Here is a 23,600-nt window from a genome sequence, read left to right as displayed (position 1 = left end):
TTGTGTGTGAGAATGTCCATAGAAATGCAAAACCTTGTGGGTGTGGAGATAAGGTGACAAATTCAGTTTCTGGTACCCACATTACATTCCAATATGGTAATTTACTCACCTTGGCTTTAGGCAACATCCTCCCTCTTGCCTTGTACCAATGAGCATTGTTAAAACTGAAAGTTGTCACCTAATCTCCACACTCACAAAGCTTTGCATGTCCATGGACATTCTCACACGCAACCTGCTTATATAGGTATATTCCTGGACTTTCCACTCCACCACATGCATCTGAGGAAGTAGACTAAAGTCTACAAAAGCTCATGCTACCAATTTCTCTCTTTCAATTAGTCTCAAAGGTGCTGCAAGATCTCTTTGCATACTGATTTTCCAGACTAACAATGGCTATGCCTTTGAATTCATTTGCTCAAAAACACTTAAAAACTGATAGGTGTTAGGATTTATTATGATACTTCGTAATAATAGCAATGATAGAACAGATGAAGTCTCCCGAGTGCCTTTCCTCTGAAAATTGAACAGGCTTCTCTTTTCAAATACAGTTGAGTATCCCTTATCCCAAATGTTGGGGACCAGAAATGTTCCACATTTTGGATTTTTAATTTTATTTTGGAATACTTATATTTGCATACACATGAGACATGAGGCTGGAGAGAGACTGAGAATCTGTGAAATGGCAGGAGGCATGGATTCATGCTATTTCACAGAACCTCATGTCTTTCTGCAGCTACACCCCTCTCCATCCTCACAAATACAGTATAAGTGCATACTATGCCTCTCTTGTGTTGTAGCAAAAAAGTTTGGGATTTTGGAGTACTTTGGATTTCAGAATTCCAGATCCATCTTAGCCACATAGATGGAATAGTTTGCTCATCATTTCGTAATAACTGCTCCCATAGTCTCATCGTCCCCAATACTGTTTAATATATTTATAAAACTGTTGGGAGCAGTTATCAGTAATGACATCCAATTGTACTGCTATAATATTTCTGAATTAGGTGTGGCCATACAAGTTCTATGCCAATGCCTTCATGCAAGGTTGGATGGGGATAAATAAACTGTGGATGAATCCTAGCAAGATGATTTTCTTGTGGGTGAGCAGATCCCTTGTGGGTGACTAGCTTTTCTGGGCGGGGCTGCACTCCTTCTGAAGGATCAAGATTGTATATTGGTGTGTACTTGGATTCATTGTCCATGGTGGACCATGTGACTTCAGCAGTTTGAAGTCCCAGATGTGGCTGATACACCGTTCTTGGACAAGGATAGTTGTGCTACAGTAGTCCAGGCACTGATAACTTCAAGACTGGGCTACTATGATGTGCTCTATGTGGGGCTGGTCCAGAAACATCAGTTGGTGGAGTCCTACGCTTCTTAGTGTGGCAACTTACTGGGAGTTATATAACCACCTCTCCTAAAAGCACTGAACTGGCTGTCTGGTTGCTACTGGGCCAAGTTTAAAGTTTGTTATTAATTCATAAAGCCCCATACAACTTGAGACATCGCTGCCTTAAAGATCACCTTCTCCTTTATAAGCACATTCACTCTTTAAGGTCACCTGGAGAGCCCCTTTGGTAGTGTCACATGCTCCTGATGGGCACATGGCAGTCATTTAGAGCATGGCATTTAATTTATATTATGTGGAATGCTTTGACATGCTCCAATCAATCTTATTTTATTGACATGTTAAAAACATATTTCTTTCACAAGCTTTCTTTGTTAATTTGTGTACTTTATATTTTGAATATTTTATGTTTTATTGATGTACAAAGCTTTGAAAATGTTGGTTATAAGTTGTATATTAATGTTTGCAACCAATAATTTTAATGATAATAGTAAAAAAATGTAAATTATCAAGAAAAGTAGGCATTATAACAAAAAATTCCAGTAAATCTTTCCTCCTAAAAAGATGGTATCTGTTCAGAATTCTTCATGCCCCAAACTCTGGATTATTTTGCCTACTGAGCATGGACTTTTAAATTTGTTTAGATGACTGCCCCCTGGTGTTGTTTAAAGGTCTACAATTCTAGGGAGTAAGAATGTAGAATCCTCAAATGCTTAATGCAGACTATTGTTCTGTGGATTCTTCTCTAACCAGGGCTGCAGGACAACTGTTCTAACTTTCACACACACAACAGAATACTTGGGCTGGACTATCTATACATAGTTCAAGACATATTCATAAACCTGCCTGTATCAAGGAGTAAATCAGATGCCAGCCACAGATGCTGGCGAAACATCAGGAATAAACTCTTATAGAACATGGCCACATAGCCCGGAAAACCCACAAAAAACAACAAAACATTACTTTTTAAAATTGACACCCCCTTCCAAATGTCTGGTCATATTTGGTGCACAGAATCCATCAAAATCCACCAAGCAGTGACAAAAGGATTGCACAGAGCAGCCAAAGTGGAATGCACCTTTAAACTATACATCTTGCTCCTTATAGAGAAGTATCAGATTTTCACTGACTGCAATTAAACAGGACTGGCCCTATCAACAATGGTCCAAAAGACATCACAGAAATAATCCAGTTTGAGACTGCTCTAACTACCCTGGATCAGTGCTAGGGAATCCTGGGAATTATAGTTCATTGTGGCACCAGAGCGCTCTGACAGAGAAGGCTAAATGTCTCACAAAACTACAGTTCCCAGAATTCCCTAACATTGAGTCAGGGCAGTTAAAGAGGTCTCAAAGTGGCCTATTTCTGCAGTGTGTTTTGGAAGCTATCCAGGGTGCTGAATCATAACCTCTAAACAGCATTTTTAATGACTCTTTGAATGGCTGTTTTAAAGACCAGGCAAAAGCATGGAGCAAAACTTGCTGCATCACAGACACAGAATACATTAACCACTGCATAGCAGGTTCACTGAACTAAGGCAGGATGTTTACATAAGCCAAGGTGTTTTACTTCATGTTTGATGTTCTACTTAGCACTTTGGACACTAAAGACAAAGGAATTAACTTTCTTTGGCAGCGAATTTACAGAAAGAGATAGGTTTGTTTATGTTTGTATGACTAAATGGAGGGGGGAAATGAAGGAGGATACTATGTACAAATTTATTTCTACAATAGATCCCTAATTTGGTACTGGGACATGAATAGTACTGAGACATTTTAGATAAACTTTGTTCATTTTACTGTAAAAGAGATTATTATATTACATTAAATATTATATGCATTATTTTGTGCATTATGTTATATAATGATATTATTAAATACTGATATATAATATAAATCTTTCCGTGTATTTTATTATATACCAGGAATTTACCTGACATATCACGGGCTGGTGTTTGCTTATGATTTGAACGGAACAAAAACCTGACAGGTAGCATCTGTAATCCTTAAAGTTGCTGCACATCATGTTCCATGCAAAATGAGCCAAAATACCAAGTTTTTTAAAACAAAATTTGCAACTTGCATGAAAATGCTCAGGTTGTCAACCTAAATTTATGTATCAAGTTTGGTCAAAACTGGTTAATAAGTGTGTGTTCTGATGGCTCAAGTGGCCCCTTTCTCTTCATCCCCGCCGCTGTCGGGTGTCCTTGGGACATGAAGCCCCAAGGACACCCCTTTCCAGGCAGGCCTTTTGCCGCTTCCCCGCGGCATGGAAAGCAGCGGATCGGGGCCTCAGAGTCTGCCGCTGTGGCAGCTGAGGCCCTGATCTGGCAGGGAAAGGGGCAGGAACAGACCACCCCAAAAGGGCGGTCTGTAAACCGCCATAGGTTCTCCTTAGAGTCACCATAGGCCTGTTACAGACAGGCCAAAATAAAGCTGCTTAGAGTCACTTTGGAGATATGGTATTTCAATGATGCATGCGTCCTAAGAGTCCAAAAGCCGCACCAAAGCTGCATTCCAGTCCTTAGAACTGGCGCATGGCTTTGGTGCGGATTTTGGCCTCTTAGGATGCATGCATAATTGAAATACCATACCTCCAAAGTGACTCGAAGCAGCTTTATTTTGGCCTGTCTGTAACAGGCCATAAACTGGAAATGGATTGAAGGCACACAGTAACTATAACAATAAAAATACTTTGAATTTGATTTGACATTGAGATTCCGAGCCTAAATACCCAGAAGTTACCAGATCCTGTCTGATTTTGGAAGCTATGGAGGGTCAGTTCTAGTTAGTAATAATAATAATAATAATAATAATAATAATAATAATAATAATAAATTTTATTTGAATACCATTTTTCCATAGATCAAAGTGGTTTACAGACTATTAAAACTATTACAGACCATCTCATAAAAAATAGATAAAATCCAGTAATACAATTATACAGAACACAATCATTCACAGGGTAAGGCAGAGAATCGATGGCATCAAGAACACTCAACTTCATTCCTCGGGGGGGGGGGGGAGGCTTGACAAAAGTGAAAGGTTTTAAGCCTCTTTTAAAATGTTTCTAGGGGGGTCATAAGACGGAGCTCCTTGGGAAGACTATTCCAGATCTGCGGAGCCACCACTGAAAAGGCCATCTGGGATGTGGAAACATATTTGGAAGATGGAGTTTCCAACAGATTCTTCCTGGATGTTCTGAGTGTGCGGGGCAGATTGTATGGGGAGATGCGGTCCCTCAAGTAACTTGGGCCCAAGCCATGTAGCGCTTTATAGGTAATAACCAACACCTTGTATTGCGCTCGGAAGTGAATGGGCAGCCAGTGAAGATTTTTCAGAATAGGTGTTATATGGTCACTTGGATGGGAGACCACCAACGAATCCCAGGTGTAGTAGGAAGGAGGAAAGAGGAAGGAACGGAAAACCATCTCTGAATATACCTTGCTTATGAAAATCCTATGAAATTCATGGGGTCACCATACATTGACAGGCGACTTGGAGGCACATACACAGAGATTCTAGAATAGTTGAACAAACATATGGACATGGTTTGATTTTCCATTTTTTCTATTTTTTGTAACTTGGGCTTTGCTTCAAAGCATAATTAGCTTACTTGCTAATTAGCTTACTTGCTGTTCACCGCTATGATCTTTGGAATAGCGGTATATAAATAAAACAAATTATTATTATTATTATTATTATTATTATTATTACCTATTATACCCTTTTAAACCCTAGGGAGACTATCTGCTTTGAAGATGAATACATTAAGATTTGCAGTACACTACTTGTATCCAAGAGCCGTTCATAAGAATGTGAAGGTCAGGGTAAAGGAATGCCGAATGATACCATACTGATACCTGAAATGAGCCCTGGCTTTCACAAGTAGCCTATTGTTCACATACAGTCATGTTGGACATATTGTGCCCTAGGTATTCTGACTTCTGTCAATACAGTCTACCTGACTTTTCTAAGCTTTGACCTAAATGACAGATGAGACACACCTTCCAGTTTCTGCAAGTGAAGTCTGAACACAAGCCTTTTTTGTGGGGAGATAAACTTATTAGTACTTCTCTATCAGGAGCAATGAAACACACAAAGGCCTAAATCAAATTGTTTGTTCCAACTGTAGTATACCCCCATCAGGGACGTAGCCAAAGGGGGAGAGTCCGTGGGGTCCAGACCCCCCTTCCATTAGATACAATGAATGGTGTGGGCTGCTGCATCACTGCGCCCAAGCCCCATTATAATGGTGGCACATAGTCTGGACCTCCCCTTCCAAAATTCTGGCTACATCCCTGCCCCCACTGACCGTATGTGGAATTCACTGAATCAACAAGACCTTGCTGAGTTAACACTTATGTAATTTCTCTGATTAAATGAGTATATTTTAATTGAAGTTAACAACTGGATTTGGATTGTAGAATCCCAGCACCCATGAATCCCCTGCAAGCAACTTGTAACCTAGATCCTGGCCAATTTAATCTAACTACGGACTGGAGCAGACGAGCAGGAAAAAGTCGTTTGATCCTGCTTTTCCCCAAAGTGGGCCGAAACACTACTGCCTACATGGCTGACTCCCAAGGTGGGCTGAATGCACATGGTGTGACCTCATGGCACAACCACATGGTGTGGTGTCAATTTTTGTTGCTCCCCCATCTCTGTTCCCAGCTTCTGCCAACCTAGCAATTTGAAAGCAAGCAAATGCAAGTAGATAAATAGGTACCACTTTGGTGGGAAGGTAAACAGCATTTTTTGTAATTATGCTGGCCACATGATCACAGAGTAGTCTCTGACAATGCTGGCTCTTCGGCTTATTAATGGAGATGAGCACCACCCCCTATGGTGGGACATGACTTGACAACCTTGTCAATGGGGAATACCTTTACCTTAACTCCCTACCATGCATGTGCACTGTCACACAAACACACTGCTTGTGACCTTCAAGTACCTCCCATGTCTACCTAGATGCCATCTCTTTGATCAGCCATAAAGTTGCATGTGTGATGCTCCGCATGTACAGAGTATCGGTACATTGATGTGCAAGTGATACACTGGAATAATACAATCATGAAGGTCCCCTATACATGTCTGGTTTGTGCATATTGTAATTAAATGCATTGGAGCTGTCACACATTTATTTTCTTTGCAACAGCCCTGCATTCATGTCAGTGAGTTTATTTGCTTATTTAAATGCAGGTAGGAAGATGCATATCTTCTACCTTGAGTCAGACTATCCCGGGTTCTCTTTGCTCCAGTTTTTAGCCCCAGAGTGTGGCTTTGGTCCAGTTTCTGCCCGCTTTGAAGGTGTGCATTGTCTAAAGCCCTACCTTCAAAGCAATTGGAAATAACTCTGCCTGTCTGTTTCACCCCTACATTATTTGTTACATGCCAAACTTTTAGTAACTAACATATCCCTGTATTGTTGGGTGTGCGCATTAAAGTGAAAATGGCACTTTTAAAGTGAAATGGCACTTTTAAATGTCCATTTCTGAATTAAGCCTCGTTTTTTTTTTTTTTTTGCAAGCCAAGTTAGAAGCACGTTTATAAATCAGGCACCCCTTAACAAAAGACATAAGAATTGTCAAGCATCCAAAAGCAGTGGTTAAGTACAAACCTCTCTTCTCTTGCTTGTCTTAGCTCTTCTCTCTTGTCTAGATAATTACGACTATAAAACAGAGGTGCATAATGTTACAGGGGGAAAGAAAAGCCACCAAAGAAGAGTAAACCAATAGCACCCCCCCACTAAATAATTAAAACACACTGGTTAAAATTAAAGAATATTCCTTAATATACAACATGTGTAATGTATAACTACTTTTTAGTGGTTGAGGACTGATCTATTTTTCATACAAGAGCATGGCATGGTCTACCTAAAGCTAAGCACTTTTAAATTTCACTGGGCTAAATGAATGATGAGATGAAGTGACATGTCTGGTAGCAATAAAACTCCTCTTGAAATTATTGTTGTAGGAACTAAAGTCCTCCCCTCCCATCTTTCCATCCATGGTAGCACCTATTTGCCTATGTATACATATAGAAAGAAAGGACTGTCAAAATCCAGGGTGGCTATAGGAGCTGGAGAGTAATGAGGTACAAACCATGAAGTATATAGGTTTGATGTAAAATGTACTTAAGCATTACACTAAATTGTTTTGGAATGGTGATGGAACTCAGTAACAAAGGTTGCATTTCACTTGTAAAAGGACCCAGGTCCAAGACGTAGAATTTCAAATTAAAGGAAATTTGGGCTAGGAAAATCTTCTGTCTGAGATATAGGACAGCTATTACTATTGAAGATAGCATTCAGACATATGGAATAATGGACTGGCTCAGTATAAGGTACCCTACATATTGATGCATTTTGCACATGAGTGAATGAGAAGATGAGTGCATGCACAGCCCCAATCAAATTCTGGATTCACTATTGATGATTAGAAAAAGTCCTAAAGGTGAATTAGATGTGGCTGAAGAGATAATGTGAATGAGGTGAGACTTAGTGGCAGGAGAAAGAGGAGGCTCCAGTTTTTTTTAATTAAATTTTAAATTCTAAAAAAATAATTTTAATTTTTTGGAAAAAAATATCACATTTTACCAAATTTTCACTTCAACTGCATGAAGCTATGTATATGTAAATGCATTTAGGCTGTGTGTATGGTATTGGGTTTTAAAGATATAATTTTAATTTTGCTAGTTGTTTATGTCACAACTATTAGCCCTACATTCAGTAATATAGAGGAATTAAGATTAATGAGTAACATGAGTACAAAAACATTACTAAGGATTCTGTATGGTGTGCTATGGAAGGCAGTCAATGGGTGGGTGAGGGCTGACACAATGAATTGTCACACCAGGTGATGCCAAACCTAGTGATGCCACTGGTTGGAGGTTCCCATCCCTGAAATACATAGTTAGAAGGTTACAGATATTGAATTCCAGTAATTCAGAAGTGTTTCAGTTCTATAATATAAAACCAATAAATGATGAATTAACATTTTTTCTTACTTGAATTTGTTTCTCTCTTCACGTTCTATCCTTTGCAACCTCTCTTCTCTCTCTTGTCGTCTCCTCTCTCTTTCTGCTGCCAAGGATTCTTGGTGCTGTCGATAGGATGATGTAAGAAGACCACCCAAGGATGGCCTAAGGAGCAAGGATGAAATTGTATCACTCAACATTTTTCAATAGTTGTCCTCCTGTCTATTTCTCCCTACATTAATACCATTTATTAATCATGCACATCATATCCCATATTCCCAGCAACCAATACACTACTGAACGGAGATTGTTGTTTTCCATTTGTGATTTTGGGTCATCTGAGATTTTGTTCAAAAGTGAATCAGCATTTCTATATAATCTATACATAGTTTAAGTAGCAATATAATAGTAGCCATGGATCTAATGGCAAAGCATTACCAGTCACTTCTATAATTTAATCAATAATTAATTTCCTAGATCTTTCCCTCATACAATGGGAAAAATACTCTGACTCATCTTTAACAAGCATTATTAATTCCTCACTATGCTTAGAAGAGCCTGAATGCATCTACAACCAATGGTTTTGATCAAAATTATCATCCTGAAAGGAGCATAATGTGAAATATTTGCATTTGTCATCAGACAACACATTATCCCATGTTAGTGATAATGAGATTTAAGAGATCATGAGATTAACATTACAATGGAGATTATACCATTTATGAAAGCTATCCATTCTTGTATGTATATTTTGTCCCTTAAAGGAACAAAAAACCTTCTCCAAACATAATATAAGGGATCCATTTTGTAAAGTTTCAAAGACTGACCGATTAAGGCCAATTATCCTTAATATGGTACCTAATGTCACCACTATACTCCACAGATTTTTGGCTACCTGCTAAACTCTCTGCTCCCCCTTTTAATTTTTAAAAAACAATCTGTTAAAAAATGAAAAAAAGATGAAACAAATATCCCAGGTTGGTATTTAATTTCTCACATGCAATTCTCTTTTGGGGAAAAAAAAAGACAGGCACGCTGGCAGGCTCAGTGCATTTTACAATCAAATGTTGTCGTATAATTTCAGCATCAAACACGTTGTTGTTGTTATTGTTGTTGTTATTATTATATTTATTTATATACTGTTTCCCCCAAAAATTTGAACTCAAAGCACCTTACAATTTAAAAGAACAATACAAATAAAAATGTAAAAAAGTGATTAAACTAGAATTAAATTATTATTATATTAAAACTGATCACTTGTTAATAATACAATTAAAAAGATAAAAGCATTTTAGAACCATACACTTAAATACAGTACAACACCCCCAGGATGTTCTGTAAAAACTTTGTTTTAAAAGCTGAACTGTTTCAGAAGTGCGAAGGTGGGATTGTCCATTGCACTTTTAAAACGTAATTGAGGCTTCCCGCTTTTCTTCCGTCAATGAAGCATTTGCAGAGAAGCCATTTTTTTAATAACGGGTATCCCGTTATTCAAAAAATGGCTTGTCCTGGCTTCTCCGCAAACGCTTTGTCGACAGAAGGAAAGCGAGAAGCCTCAATTACTTTTTAGAAGTGTGATGGATGATCCCACCTTTGCGCTTCTGAAACAGTTCTGCAACATTTTACCCACCTAAGTGCCTCTGTGTTATAATCCTCTAGGGCAGTGATGGTGAACCTTTTAGAGGCCGAGTGCCCAAAGTGCAATCCAAAACCCACTTATTTACTGCAAAGTGCCATGTCCCTCTGGCTTTCTAGTAACGAACTCTGGCAAACTTTGTGCTGGGGTGACTGCATATGTGCCCACAGAGAGGGCGCTGAGTGCCACCTCTGGCACACGTGCCATAGGTTCTCCATCACTGCTCTAGGGGCTGCCACTGAAAAGGCCCTTTATCGTGTTCCCCTCAACTGTGCTTCTGATGATGGTGGGACTGAGAGAAGGGCTTCTCCTGATGAACTATTTTTTCACATCCTGCAGGGAAGCAGCTATTTCCACCAAAGTAATTATCCCAGCATAGTATAATTATTAATATTTTATAATTAGCCACTTTGCCAAAATTATATCACTTAAGAGTGTCTCTTCACATTTTCCCATATAAGTGAAATAACCCAATATGAAAGCACTCTTTCAAGATACACACCACCCATTACAACATCAAGCATTTTCTTGTAGTGATACTGGAACATCATTACATTTGCTACCCTTTGGGGAGTAGTTCCTTATCTGTGCAATATTGAAATAAAAGAAATTATTGTCAGTAATTGTGTCAATTCAGAGCATGGCTGTTCATGGCCAAACTAGACAAAATAGTTAAGGATATAATTCTGTATTCATTTCATTGGTATTTCATTGGTATGTAGACTTTCTTCCAGAACAGGGATCCATAATGACTCACAATATGATTTTAAAAATAAGTACAAATAAAGTAAGTTATATTATTAAAACAAATAACATAAGTTACACTAAAACTCCAACTGACAGCAAGAACAGCAAAAGTAACATAGCACCCACACTTTGTAGCCAATGAACTGCTGAAAGTTCACCTGAACCAGAAGACTTTGCCTGTCAGTGGAAAGATAAGCAATGAGTCAAGTGAAGAGAGTTCTAGTGTCTAGGATCATCACTGAGAAGGTCTTCTCTTGCACCATCACCCAAATGTCTATGGGTAGCAGGACCAAGAGAAGGACCTCTCCCCACCAGACCTCAAAGCTCAACACCAAATGTATTTCTGTGGGTAATGGGACCAATTCCCCCACCACCAGAACTTAAAAGCTGATGGGTGAATATGATCTTTAAGAAAGCTCAGATACAAGTCCTCCTATGGTCTCTGTGGATAGAGAAAGGAATTCTTGAACTGGTTAGGCCCCCTTGTTTGGAATGAAGAAAGCGTTCTGACATTAGTGGTAGCTGAAATGCATATCTCAAGTGTGTATCCCTTTTTACGCCAAGGTCTACCACTGAGTCCTGTAACAAACAGGAGTGCTTAGAAATCTTCATGTTTGTATGTTTAGGCCCAAGTAGAGACACATTCTGTTGTATGAATTCCGTGGCTGCCTTTTTCCAAGATGGCTAACACACAAATTAAGGTAACTGATAACTCACAAATTTCTGCATGTATTAAAATGCACTTTGTTTTTGGATATGTTTTCTTTTATCAAGATGAGTAGACATTTTAGTATCTTGTAGGTTTTGTTTCTTGCTTCACTATATTCACTTTGTTTTGATATAACTTGGAAATTTTTTGTCTAAAACGGATAATTAATGCATTTCTTAACTGTAATTACTGACTTAACTTAGAACTGAAACATCAACTGTAACAATTAAAATCAGGAATTAAGTTCATTAATTCACGTAAATTAGAAAATGGAGAAACATGTGTACATTAGTGCTATGCATACGTATATGCCCATATTCAGAAAATACATTTTAAAATGCATACACATTTCCATGTGAAAAATTTCAACAAGGTCTTGCAACCTGATATGAAAAAAGAATGCGAAAAAGGGCAGGTGGGGTTTGGAGAAATGCAACAAGGAGACATGAAAATTGGAGAAAGGAAGAAGAACAACTTAAGATATGCCCATGACACCATAATACTAGCAGAAAAGAGCAAAGACTTTATGTATGTATTTCTGAACTCTTCCCCCCAGCCTCACACTGACGTTGCTATGGAGCATAGACTACACGCACATGTGGATATCTGGATTTTCCACCCCAAACCCCACTCCCTCCCCTGGATGAGGTGATGGAAAGACTTGAATTCATCCAGAATAATCTGGTATGTCATTTGGTCAGCTCACTGTGACGATGAGGTGAGACCATTTTATTTAGCCTATGTAGTAACCTTAGTCTCTAACCAGTTCATGATCATACTTTCTGTCTTTAGTCCACATTCCCACTGCTTTATTTGAAAAAACCCAACAACAATTAAGTGGGTGTCATAGCAAGATTAAAAATGCAGAGAGTTTGAAGTATATTTCTTCAAGAGTAATTAAAACACATAACAGTATGTCCTCTAAACTACTCTGTTAGAATTGATCACTTACTCACACCTGTGGCTCTTCGAGTGATTATCTATGAACTTACATAAATGGACATCTTGCACTCGTGCAAGCCAGCTCTAACTTCCTAGAGACCAAAACTGTATGATAAAGAGTTAGATAGAGTGTCCATTCTAGTGTTTATTGCAGTGAAAATAAAAAATTGAGACTCAGGTCTTCCACTCTGCCATTGACAGTCATCCAGCTCCAAGGTACTGGTGATGGTAGACATAACCACAACACAAGACAGCATAATACACCATGTCTCTAATTTCCTAAATATATCTTGAAGGACACTGCTCTAGGCAGCTGGAATTTCACAGTATTTTAGCCCTCTATAAATTAACCACAAAGGGTGTTTTGTCACTGAAATATGGTTACACTTTGAGAAGGCTAAGCTTACATTTCTGACCAAAGATACTTTAAACCGGGGGGAAAAAACCTCAATGGAAAAAGGAAAAAAACCCATTACTGATAAGAAATTACACTCCTGTTTCAAGGGTAAGAATTCACACACAACATGGCTCAATTCATTTAGTGAAAAATAAAAGTGATGAAAAAGTGAAGTGAATTTTTTTGAATTTGCTGTTTCTGAATTTGTGCATTTTTTAAGGTTTCCCATTTATTTGTACATCGTAGGTTCAAAATACACTGCAGAAATAATCCAGTTTGAGACTGCTTTAACTGCCCTGGTTCAATGCTAGAGAATTCTGAGAATTGTAGTTTATTGTGACACCAGAGCTCTCTGACAGAGAAAGCTAAACTACAATTCCCAGAATACCTTAGCATTGAACCAGGGCAGTTAAAACCAGATTATTTCAAACTGATTATTTTTGCAGTATGTTTGGGACCCTGGTTACCATTCAAGGAAATATCTATTATCTATTATTTCTATTTCTAGCTCGGTGTCGCTTAAATTATTTCCCTATCTTTCTGTCTAATTTAGCTCTATCTTTCCCTTTGGGAAGTACAAAGGAACAGAGCGACTCAGAAGAAAAATGTCTTAGATAGTAGGCAAAATCCTCTCCTTAGCTGAAACCACAGAGCTAAGAAATGACAGCTGAGTGAGTTTGCAAGTTGAACAAAGCATGATGTTAACCACACAATTTTATCAGCCATTATTGTCTTAATGGGATCTGTGACAGTATAGGAATGGGGAGTAGAGAAGGGAAAATAGGAAAATAATTAAGACTAGGAGAAACAAAAATGCTATAGTTATATAATGAAAACTACAAAGAAAATTAAGGAAACAAATTCAGCAGTATTACACCACATAAATAGGAAAGAAAAGGGAACGAGGAATAATCACCCACCTAGAAGAAGACAAAGATCGGAAATTAAAAGGATCGAATGATTCAGAAAATTTGTTCACATGCAGGTACTCCAAAGGACTACAATAGAAAGGAAAACATTTAACTATGTATGTGCATGATATGTAATACAACACACGCACACACATATTGGGCAGCTAGGAAATATGCATGGCTTATAAACTAGCATATTTCGGCTTGGTTTTATAACATTTAACATTGTTATGGCCTACAGAAAAAAAAATATATGGTCTATGGGAAAAAAATTGAAAATCAAATCTGTAGATAGATGTCAAGCAGGAATTGTGCCAGAAATAGTAAAACTATGAGCAACAAGAAACTGTGCAATAAGGATCTTTAGGATTCCCTAGACACAAGGCACAATGAGAACAATAACACTAGGACCAAGCCTCCAGTTTTCTATATGGAAAAGTTCAGGTGCATTCCTTCTTAACCTACAGCTATATGATGAGTTGCTTGTTTATTTTGAGCTAAAGAGTGGAAGTGTTAGGGTGGCTGTGAAGAAGTCTGCTAGATCTCAAAAAGGAAGAGGCTCTTTGAGCAATGACTGTGCATCTCAAAATGTAGAATGTGTATGTGTCTGTGGGCCTGAACAGACAGGCCAAAATAAAGCTGCTTTGGGTCACTCTGAGGTTTGCTGTTTAAATGACACACACATCCTAAGAGGCCAGAAGCTGCTCCAAAGCTGCGCTCCAGTCCTTAGGACTGGAGCATGGCTTTGGCAAAGCTCCCGGCCTCTTAGGACGCATGCATCATTTAAACAGCATACCTCCAAAGTGACCGGATGCAGCTTTATTTTGGCCTGTCTGTTTGGGCCCATACTCAGTCTGGTGCTTAGAGAACCTGACTGGCTTCATGCTGTTGACCAGGACACCTAGCTTTTCTGCTTCTGGTCAACTAGCATACAGAATAATCAGAAAAAAGAAGGGCAAGTGTTATGTTTCTCTTTGTCAGTGGCCTCACGAACTTGAAAAGTGAAAACAAATATGAGGGGTTTAATCCAGCCCCCATGACTGACTCATGGGAATGGGCTTTATGGCCCTGTCATCTGAATTCAACCTGCACAGGCTCAGTTCCTACGACATGAAGAAAAATCCTCTAAGGATCTGGGATAAATGACATGATATACAACCCACCAAAATACTCCTTCAAATACTAACCCTTAGTTCCCATGCGGACTTCCCCTGGATAGAACCTAAATGATTTCAAACTTTTTTGGGGGGAGGACATGATTAGAAAAAAAAAAAAATCCACAGGTAAACTGGGACTTCAGCATAAGGACTGAAGATCAACCTCTGCGTACATAATTTTATGTGAGCATTTCAGCATTGCATTTTATTCCTTTCAAAGTTTTTTTTGTCCTAAAAGGAACTAATGTAGCCACGAGTTTCTATGTGAAGAAAAAGAAGTTGCATTTCATGCTGGCCAGCAAAGAAGAAATAGCTGGCCTTGCTAGCCAGCATGAACAAAACACACTGTCAGGGAAGGGAAAATGGGAATACCAGTGGCATCCAACGAGCTTGTGGTGCAAGCAGGACTGGGCAGTAGCTTGCATGCATTAGCTGAGAAGGTCTGTTTGCTTTTACAAGCAGCCTTATTCAGTTTCTTGAAATATCCTTAGTAAAGTTCAGTAAGTTTCAAACTTTTCAAAAAGACAGACAACCCATATATTTTTACTAGGCATGAGAAAATTATCCACTTCTATTCCAGTTTTGGTAGAATGATACCATTTTACTTTGCCAAAACTTCAGAGTACACTGCAAGAGCCAGTTCAAGTTTCTCAAGATAGCTAGATTATTAAAACAATGTTTGAACATTTCCCCGAAATCAAGGAGCTCTCAGAACACAAAATAATGCATCATAAATACCATAAATAAATAAATAATAACAGAAATAAAATCAAGTGATCATAATTTCTTCTTTTTTCTTTTATTTTCCTTCCTCCTCTTTTGTAGTCTCTCTAGAATGTAAGCCCAAGGGAAGAGCCTGAGGTATGATTTTTATTTTTGGATTGGGCCTACATTTTGATGTCCATAGTAATGTTAACAGCTTTGCATTCACTGAATGTACTAAAAAGTATTAAGACTAGTTACTTAAAAAATAAAAATAATATCTTCATTAGAGATGTTTTTAAGAATTTTAAATTATATTTGTGTTATGAAATTCAATTCTCAGAACTGGTTTTCATAATGAATTATTTAGGTCTCAGTTTTTTAAAAAAAGAATTGAAACTTCACCTGCAGATTCATAGATAAGGAAAAAGAATGTTCCTATTATTATTACCAATTTACAGAAATATTAATCTATTATTTGCCAATTGATTCAACAGATCTCTGCTTGGATCTAGAAATTGGATTAAGGCCTAGGAATACAGTCGACCCACAGTATCTGCTGGGATTTGGTTCCAAGACCCCTGTGGATACCAAAATACTGTATATGGATGCTCAAATCTCATTATGTGCAAAGGTGTAGTAAGCTGGTGTCCCTTGTGTAAAATGGCAAAACAAGGTTTGCTTTTGGGAATTTTAAAAAACATTATGATTCTATGATTCTGTGATTTTCAAGCTGTGGATGGTTGAATCCATGGATGTAAAATCCATGGATATGGAGAGCTAACTGTACAATTCAATGCATGTTTAGTAACCTTCACTGTGTTTAACAGGAGCTGATCTTTAAAATGATGCACTGGAGAGTGGATTAAGCGAAAGATCTTAAATACCAAGTGTTGAATTATGATCAAATTCAGTGACTTGGATTTAAGTGGCCCAGCACTCTTCCCCAAAGCTACTGCTAAATTTGCATTACTGATGTCAGTGTCTTAGACTTCATATTTGCAAATGAGCATCTTCATATAGAGCCCAATCTGTGCTGGCCAAATGGCCGTAATAAAGTTGTTGTTGTTGTTGTTGTTGTTATTATTATTATAGAGCCCAATCTGAACACCTAACATTGAGCATTTAGAAACATAAGCAACTGTGATTTCCAACATGTGAGCTGTGAGAGGACAGACTGACCAGTATAATCCCAATTCCTTATTGCAGTGAGGATTTGAGTATCTGTTCAGACTAAAGTCTGCAGATAAAACAGAAAGAGATTGAGAAATAAACTCCCCAAAATAATGCCTGTATGATAATTAATATAAAATATTTCTTCAACAACACTCTAATGCAATTGTCTTGCAGATTGCATGATGAAACTTTTGAGAAGTCTTGCTACCTGTGTTCCCTCATCCCATCTGCTTCTTTTTCTTTCACAGTTGTTGGAGGCTCTTCAAGATCATAGGAGAAGAGGTGAAAGGGACTATGTGGTACATAAGGTAATTTTTCAGCCGTTGGAGACACTTTTGGAGTAAGTGACGATGTATTTTGGGAAGCGCTGATGGATGCAGATGAGGAAGCTGATGAATAGAGAGTATAATGATGAGAAGCAAATGAATCAGGCACAGAAGATGATGAGCTCCTGGATGGACTTTGGGTCCTAAACGTCATTGGAGGCCTCTCATCCTGAGAAAGTACACTTGAGGTGGCTGAAGTCTCAGAACTCTGTGAACCATATTTAACAACCTGTACTTCTGGGAGCTCACTGGATAGGGGAGGCAGGTAGGAAAGGAAATAAGGAAAGGAAGAATAAGATAGGGGAGAAAATGACATTACTTAAAGGATCTCAATAGATAACTTATGATGAAAGCAACTAAAAACTTTAGGTCATATGAATGGAAAAATTGCCTAAGAGAGTAAGGAAAGTGGACAAGAGCCTTGGGGTTCTCTTCCCCATGGGCCTAGAGTGTAGCTCATCACTGCCATACAATAATCTGTAATATAGGTGGGAGAAATTTCTCCAGGCATCTTACCCTCTTCTCTGATCAAATGAGGAATGAGAATTTCACAATGCAGAGGGGAACTTGCCATAGCTTATTATTACTATGGCTCCGGATTTTTCACAAGGTACCTGCTGATCAAAATGCTTTTAATATTCTCCACTTATGCATTATTATATTGCATTCTTTTTAATGTAACATTAATGTATTACTATTAATGCATTTTTTTTACTCCACTGTTCTTTAATGCATTGTTTTTATGCTGGTCATTGATCGTAATAAAGTATCATTCATTCAATACTCTACTGTAAAAGCATGGCCTAGGAGCTTGAGCACTGGACTCTGACTCTGGAGACCAGCATTTGAATCACCACTTGGCCATGGAAGCCCACTAGGTGATCTTGGGCAAGTCATGTGCTCTAAGCCTCAGAAAACCTTGTGACAGGTTCAACTTAGGGTTGCCATAAGTTGGAAACAACCTGAAGGCACACAATAACAATAACTATTTGATAATTTCAGAATTATCAAATTCAGAATAACGAAAACAAAACGGTGCTTTATCTGGAATAAAAATACATAAAACAAAGTTTGTTCAAAAACACTGCATATTTTCACAAATTAAAGGATGAATTTTAAGCTTTACACTCCTGATTACAAAGTAGCAGTCAAATATTTTACTAACTGATAAAAATAGTATTTATTTGTTCATTTGATATATTGGGTATGTTTAATTGAGGTAGCTATTTCTGGAAGTAAAGGGAATTGTTTAGAACAAACTAAAGCTAGAGCAGGGGAACCATGTGCCCATCTTTTACTCCATAAAGGGCCTGAATAGACAAGCAAATAAAGCCTGCTTCCAAGAGGCTTCAGAGTGCGGCATTTTGACAACACACACTGTGAAGCTTCCTGGCAGCCAGCTTCAAGCCACCCAGCTTCCAGGCACTCCAGGGGGCAGTGTTTACATGCCACATACCACCAGAGTGTCATGAAGCTGGCTTTCAGTCATGTGCAGGTGGCAAAGCCGGCTTTTTGCTGGCCAAAAAAGGAGCGGTTCTTCGCCACTCCTTTTTCAGCTGGCTTTAAGGAGGCGTGTGTTTGCCGCTCCTTTAAGCAGCCCCTTCCTGTTTCAGTGGTATATTTTAGTGACATATAGTCTATTTTTATATTCTACAAAATATTTAAAAACAGGGTGGAAACCTATTGTCCCTGGGAGGGCATTCCAGGAGCCATAGGCTATTGCCATCCTTTCCGTTTGAAGGGCAGAGAGGGAGGACCACTTGTAAAGTTCCTTCCTGAAAAGTGCTAGAGATTCCCACAACTGCAGTTGTCCTGCTGCTGGTGCTCCAGTACCAATCATAATGTAGGGAAAATAAACAAAATTAAATCAAACACCCATGAAGAAAGGGGAAAGGCATCCACTTTGGTCAGCATCAATGTACTGAAATGGCCATTCTTCCACTAAAGTGTGTCAGGTCCTCCAAATCTTATTAGGCTGTAACTCCCAGCTATGATGGCTAGGACTGAAGAGAATTGCAGTCCAATAACATCTGGAGGGTGACCAGAGATTCTTCCTTCTCCATCCAATAGGAATGCTTAGTCCAGAGACTTATTGTCAGATTAACAAAGTCATAGTTAAAGAAAGCTTTGAAGTTGAGAATGGTTGTAACAAAGGAAAGCTCTGAATGCGTACACAAATCCATGAAGACTGGAGATGCTTTTTGCACATGTCCCATGTATCTTCATTTTTTGCACATGTCCTATGTATCTTCAATTTAAAATATTTTTTCTAAATAGTTTTTGATAAAGCATCCCTATAGAACCAATCATAGAGTTTTCTGATTCTGTTCTAGTAAGAAATCAATTTGCTAATATATGTAAGGACCTGCAACAATGTGATGGTGTGAGGAGAGGTAGTGACAGAAGTTTCACAGAAGACTCTGTTTGCTATTGGAGATATGCTATTTCTTGTACTGTGAAATCTAAATACATCATTTGAAGTGTGAAACCAGCACACAGGCTATATAAAAAATGATTGTATTTTGAAATGAGTTCAATCCAAATTTAGCCTCACTTACAGTTAGGTATAATACAATCAATGGGGCAGGTTAATCACAATCTTCTTAAGTTCCTTTGATTTAAGTGATTCTGTCTGAGGCATGACTAAGTCTTGTAAGCAAGTACATACAGTGGGAGCTTGTTATCCGCTGGAGTTTGGTTCCAGGACCCCCCGTGGATAACAAAATCCGTGGATGCTCAAGTCCTATTAAATATAATGGCCTAGCAAAATGGTGTGCCTTATATAAAATGGCAAAATCAAGGTTTGCTTTTGGGAATTCATACTTTTTTGGACTACTTTCAAGCTGTGGATGCCTGGATAAAAAAAAGTCCGTGGATAAGGACGGCTGACTGTATAAGAATAAATTACATTCATATAGTTAAATTTAGTGAAACAGAGTTCAATAAAGAGTGAATATATATTCTAAAATTATTGTTAGTTATGGAAGTTAGTGCATTGTTCAGTTCAACAATCCTTGAAGATGTTGCAGAGGGCACACTCCTAGTACCTGGCTTTGACCTGCCTAGTAGTCTCTTCCTCCCCCTCATCCTCTGTATTAGGCTCTGTGACTGGCTGCTCCTCTTCCTCCTCTTCATACTCCTCCTCTCTGGGACCAAAGGAAGGGGAGGAGGCATGCAGATGGACAGAAACACAGAAGACAAGAAGAAATAAGATGAAGAAACACTACACTTTCAACAAATAAAATGAAATCAAAACAGTAATAATGAGAGAAGGAAAGAAAAGGGACAGAAAGAGTCAAAGCATCAAAAGAATGACTACAAATATATGCCAATTAACATGTTGCCTTTATATTAATAGCAACTTCTAACACACAGTTCAGAACAGCAAAGCTTTTTTCAGATCAAACAATATGCTACCAATGCAAGTTTAAGATAGATTCTATGTACCAGTAGTGTATATAAAAATATTCTCTCTCTGGGTTATGTGGTACTCCTATACAGCAATTTTTTGCTGCTGTTATTTCCCTCATGGAAGTGGTACAGTATTCTAGTAAGCATCTATTAGCCCACAGTTACAATGAGATGCTTCTAGATGCAGGGAGTGATGCATTTCCCCTCTTTTCTGCAGACTGTGTAACACTAGTTTAGGAAAGAAGGAAGCCAAGATGTACAGATGGAGACTATTTCTGTTACTTGAAAGCTGTTCAGAAAGAGTTGTTTGCAGGTAATTACAGGTTTTTTTCATGGCTAGAAGATAGACCTGCTGAGATTTCTCCTTTCTCATCTCCTTTTGCATCTGAGCACGCTATCTGAAATACTTCATTGGTGAAAATAGTGGTATTTTCAGTAGGTGAATAAATTACCAGCAATCAGAGAATAAGTGTGGTTTCTTAACTTAACACTGCCCTACAAAAGAACTTACCTTATCTTTTCAAGATATAATTATGGCTGTGTTCCTTATGTAGAGTTTCAAGTACCTTCCCTACATTATACTTCAAAGAGAGAGCTAAACTACACGTTACAGTTAGATAGTAATGTGAGGAAGTGCCTATTATTTATTTAATAATGGATTTTTCTCCTAAGGGTAGACCCAAGGCAGTCCATAACATGATTAAAAAAAGATATACTGCTTATACTCATGTATAAGTCTAGAAATTTTAGTCAAAAATTGACCCCCAAAAAACTGAGTTGACTTATCCATGGGTCAATATAAGTACTGTACTTTAACTCTTATTTAAAATGGAACCATCCCCTGGTGAAAGGCAAGAGTGCAATCTGGAATCACTGACCACCCTCTACTGTCTTATATAGTGTCTAGATCAAGGTAAGTAATAGTGCCACTCTGCTTTGGTCAGGCCCCACCTGGAATACTGTGTCCAGTTGTGGGCACCACAATTCAAAAAGGACATTGAGAAACTGGAGCGTGTCCAAAGGAGGGCGATTAAAATGGTGAAGGGCCTGGAAACCATGCCCTATGAGGAACGACTTAGGGAGCTGGGGATGTTTAGCCTGGAGAAGGGAAGGTTAAGAGGTGATATGATAGCCTTGTTTAAATATTTGAAGGGATATCATATTGAGGAGGGAGCAAGCTTGTTTTCTGCTGCTCCAGAGAACAGGACCTGGAACAATGGATTCAAGCTCCAGGAAAAGAGATTCCAGCTCAACATTAGGAGGAACTTCCTGACAGTAAGGGCTGTTCGACAGTGGAACACACTCCCTTGCAGTGTGGTGGAGTCTCCTTCCCTGGAGGTCTTTAAACAGAGGCTTGATGGCCATCTCTCGGGGATGCTTTGATTGAGAGTTCCTGCATGGCAGGGGGTTGGACTGGATGGCCCTTGTGGTCTCTTTGATTCTATCCATCCAGCCTTTAGTGTGAGCAGAAGCAGTTATGGCTGCTGGAATTTTGTAAATTCTTTGGCATGGTTTCCCTTTGCTTCATCCTTTAGATCAGTGGTCCCCAAACTGTTGGACTTCAGCTTCCAGAATCCCAGACTATTGGCCAAGATGGCTGAAGCTTCTGCGAGTTGAAGTCCAAAATCTCTTAAAGAGCACAGTTTGGGGACCACTGCTTTAGATCCTTTGTTAGATGCACTTAAGTTTTACACTCGACTTGTCTATGGGTCATATCAAAATCCATAATTTTGGCCCCTAAACCTATCCATGAGGTTGACTTATAGTCAAATATATACGGTAACTAAAATTACACTAAGTTATAATTTCACAAAACAATTAAATACAGTATTTTATTAAAACAAAAAGTGAATTAAAATAAGTTTCAATCATACAATTCAAAATCATATGGGCAGAGAGAGGAAATGTACAGAAGCCCTACCATTAACACTCTCTTTCTTAGCAGTGGTGAGTTGCTAAATATCTGCTTGTGGAAGGACCACGGAAAGGGAGCCATTCTAATAAGGGAGTTCCCTTATCTGGGAACAAGGAGTGACTTACATGGTCATCATGCTGGGTGTTCTCACCAAACATGCCATGAAGATGGTGGAACTGGGAGAAGGGCCTGCTTTGAAGACCTTATATTTAAGGAAGGCTCATATTGGGAAATTAGTTCTGCGGATAGGCTTGACCCAAGTTATACAGGGAATTGTAAGTCATAATCAGCACAGTGAACTATGCCAAGAAATGGACTGGTAGCTAGTAAAGCTATTGTAACATGGATACTCCTTCTAACTGGCCCTGGTAACTAGTTTGGCCTGCAGCATTTTGAACTAGCTGAAGATTCTGAACATTTCGCAAGGGTTGCCCCATATAACGCTTTGTCTGCCCTTCCTTTACGCGGGGGATCCCTTCCGGACTCCCCCGTGTAAAGCGAATTCTGCCTATGCTTGAGCCCCATTTAAATGAATGGGGCTTGTGCGCGCGCCATGGGCATGCACCCCATTATTCCTTATGGGACACGCCACCCCTTCTCCCAGCGTGACTTTCAGCGTATGCTGAAAGCAAGCGCACTGTATTCCAAAAAAGAGATGTCACCAAATCACACATCTCCAAGAATGGGCACAAATTATCTATCTATCTATCTATCTATCTATCTATCTATCTATCTATCTATCTCACTCTTGGCCACTAGTGAGACATGGATAACCTGAAACCTCATGTATATCCATGCTGTAAACCTGAGGTTTAAGGAGGAATGTACACCCACCTATTACAGGTTGAATTCAGAACATAGAATGTAATGTGGTTGGAGAATTGGACTACAACTCTGGAGACCAGGGTTTGATTCCCTAATATGCCATGGAAACCTACTGGGTGACCTTGGGTAAATCAAACAATTCTCAGCTCCAGAAAAAGCAGTGATGGTTATGCCTTAGGGTCACAATAAGTTGGAAGCAATTTGAAGGCATACAGCAACCATAACCCCTAACAAATATTAGATTAGCGCTTTTCTTTGGGCAGAAGTGTTAATCTGGAGGAATAATTCAAAACATACAGTTCACCACCTACAGTCTAACTACAATCACAGGATAATAGTCTCCTACATCATTGAATAGTGTCTCCAATTTACTGGACTAATCTGCATGCATGCTGCATTACATTATGCATCAATATTTGGT

At 38.7% G+C, this 23,600-nt stretch overlaps 1 protein-coding gene across 7 annotated transcripts in view; it reads right to left on the bottom strand.

Annotated features, from left to right (window-relative positions):
• The window catches only part of FHOD3 (formin homology 2 domain containing 3), a 309,726-nt gene that overhangs the window by 89,819 nt on the left and 196,307 nt on the right, over nt 1-23,600 (bottom strand). For 4 of the 7 annotated variants that reach the window (XM_089532343.1, XM_089532344.1, XM_089532349.1 and 1 more), the window contains exons 11-14: nt 20,076-20,174; nt 16,911-17,276; nt 8,356-8,490; nt 6,968-7,018 (exon numbers count right to left, since the gene is read on the bottom strand). In XM_089532343.1, the coding sequence (XP_089388469.1) occupies nt 6,968-7,018; nt 8,356-8,490; nt 16,911-17,276; nt 20,076-20,174 (651 nt within the window). The remainder of the gene's footprint in view (nt 1-6,967; nt 7,019-8,355; nt 8,491-16,910; nt 17,277-20,075; nt 20,175-23,600) is intronic. The other 3 variants (XM_089532345.1, XM_089532348.1, XM_089532350.1) reach the window with 2 other exon arrangements.

This window comes from Sceloporus occidentalis, unplaced genomic scaffold, assembly GCF_023333645.1.
Source record: "Sceloporus occidentalis isolate IW3139 unplaced genomic scaffold, rSceOcc1.0.p SCAF_7, whole genome shotgun sequence".
In the NCBI taxonomy this organism is placed as follows: Eukaryota; Metazoa; Chordata; class Lepidosauria; order Squamata; family Phrynosomatidae; genus Sceloporus; species Sceloporus occidentalis.
The sequence above is the reverse complement of the archived record's forward strand: the minus strand, read 5'-3'. Positions and strand labels throughout refer to the sequence as shown.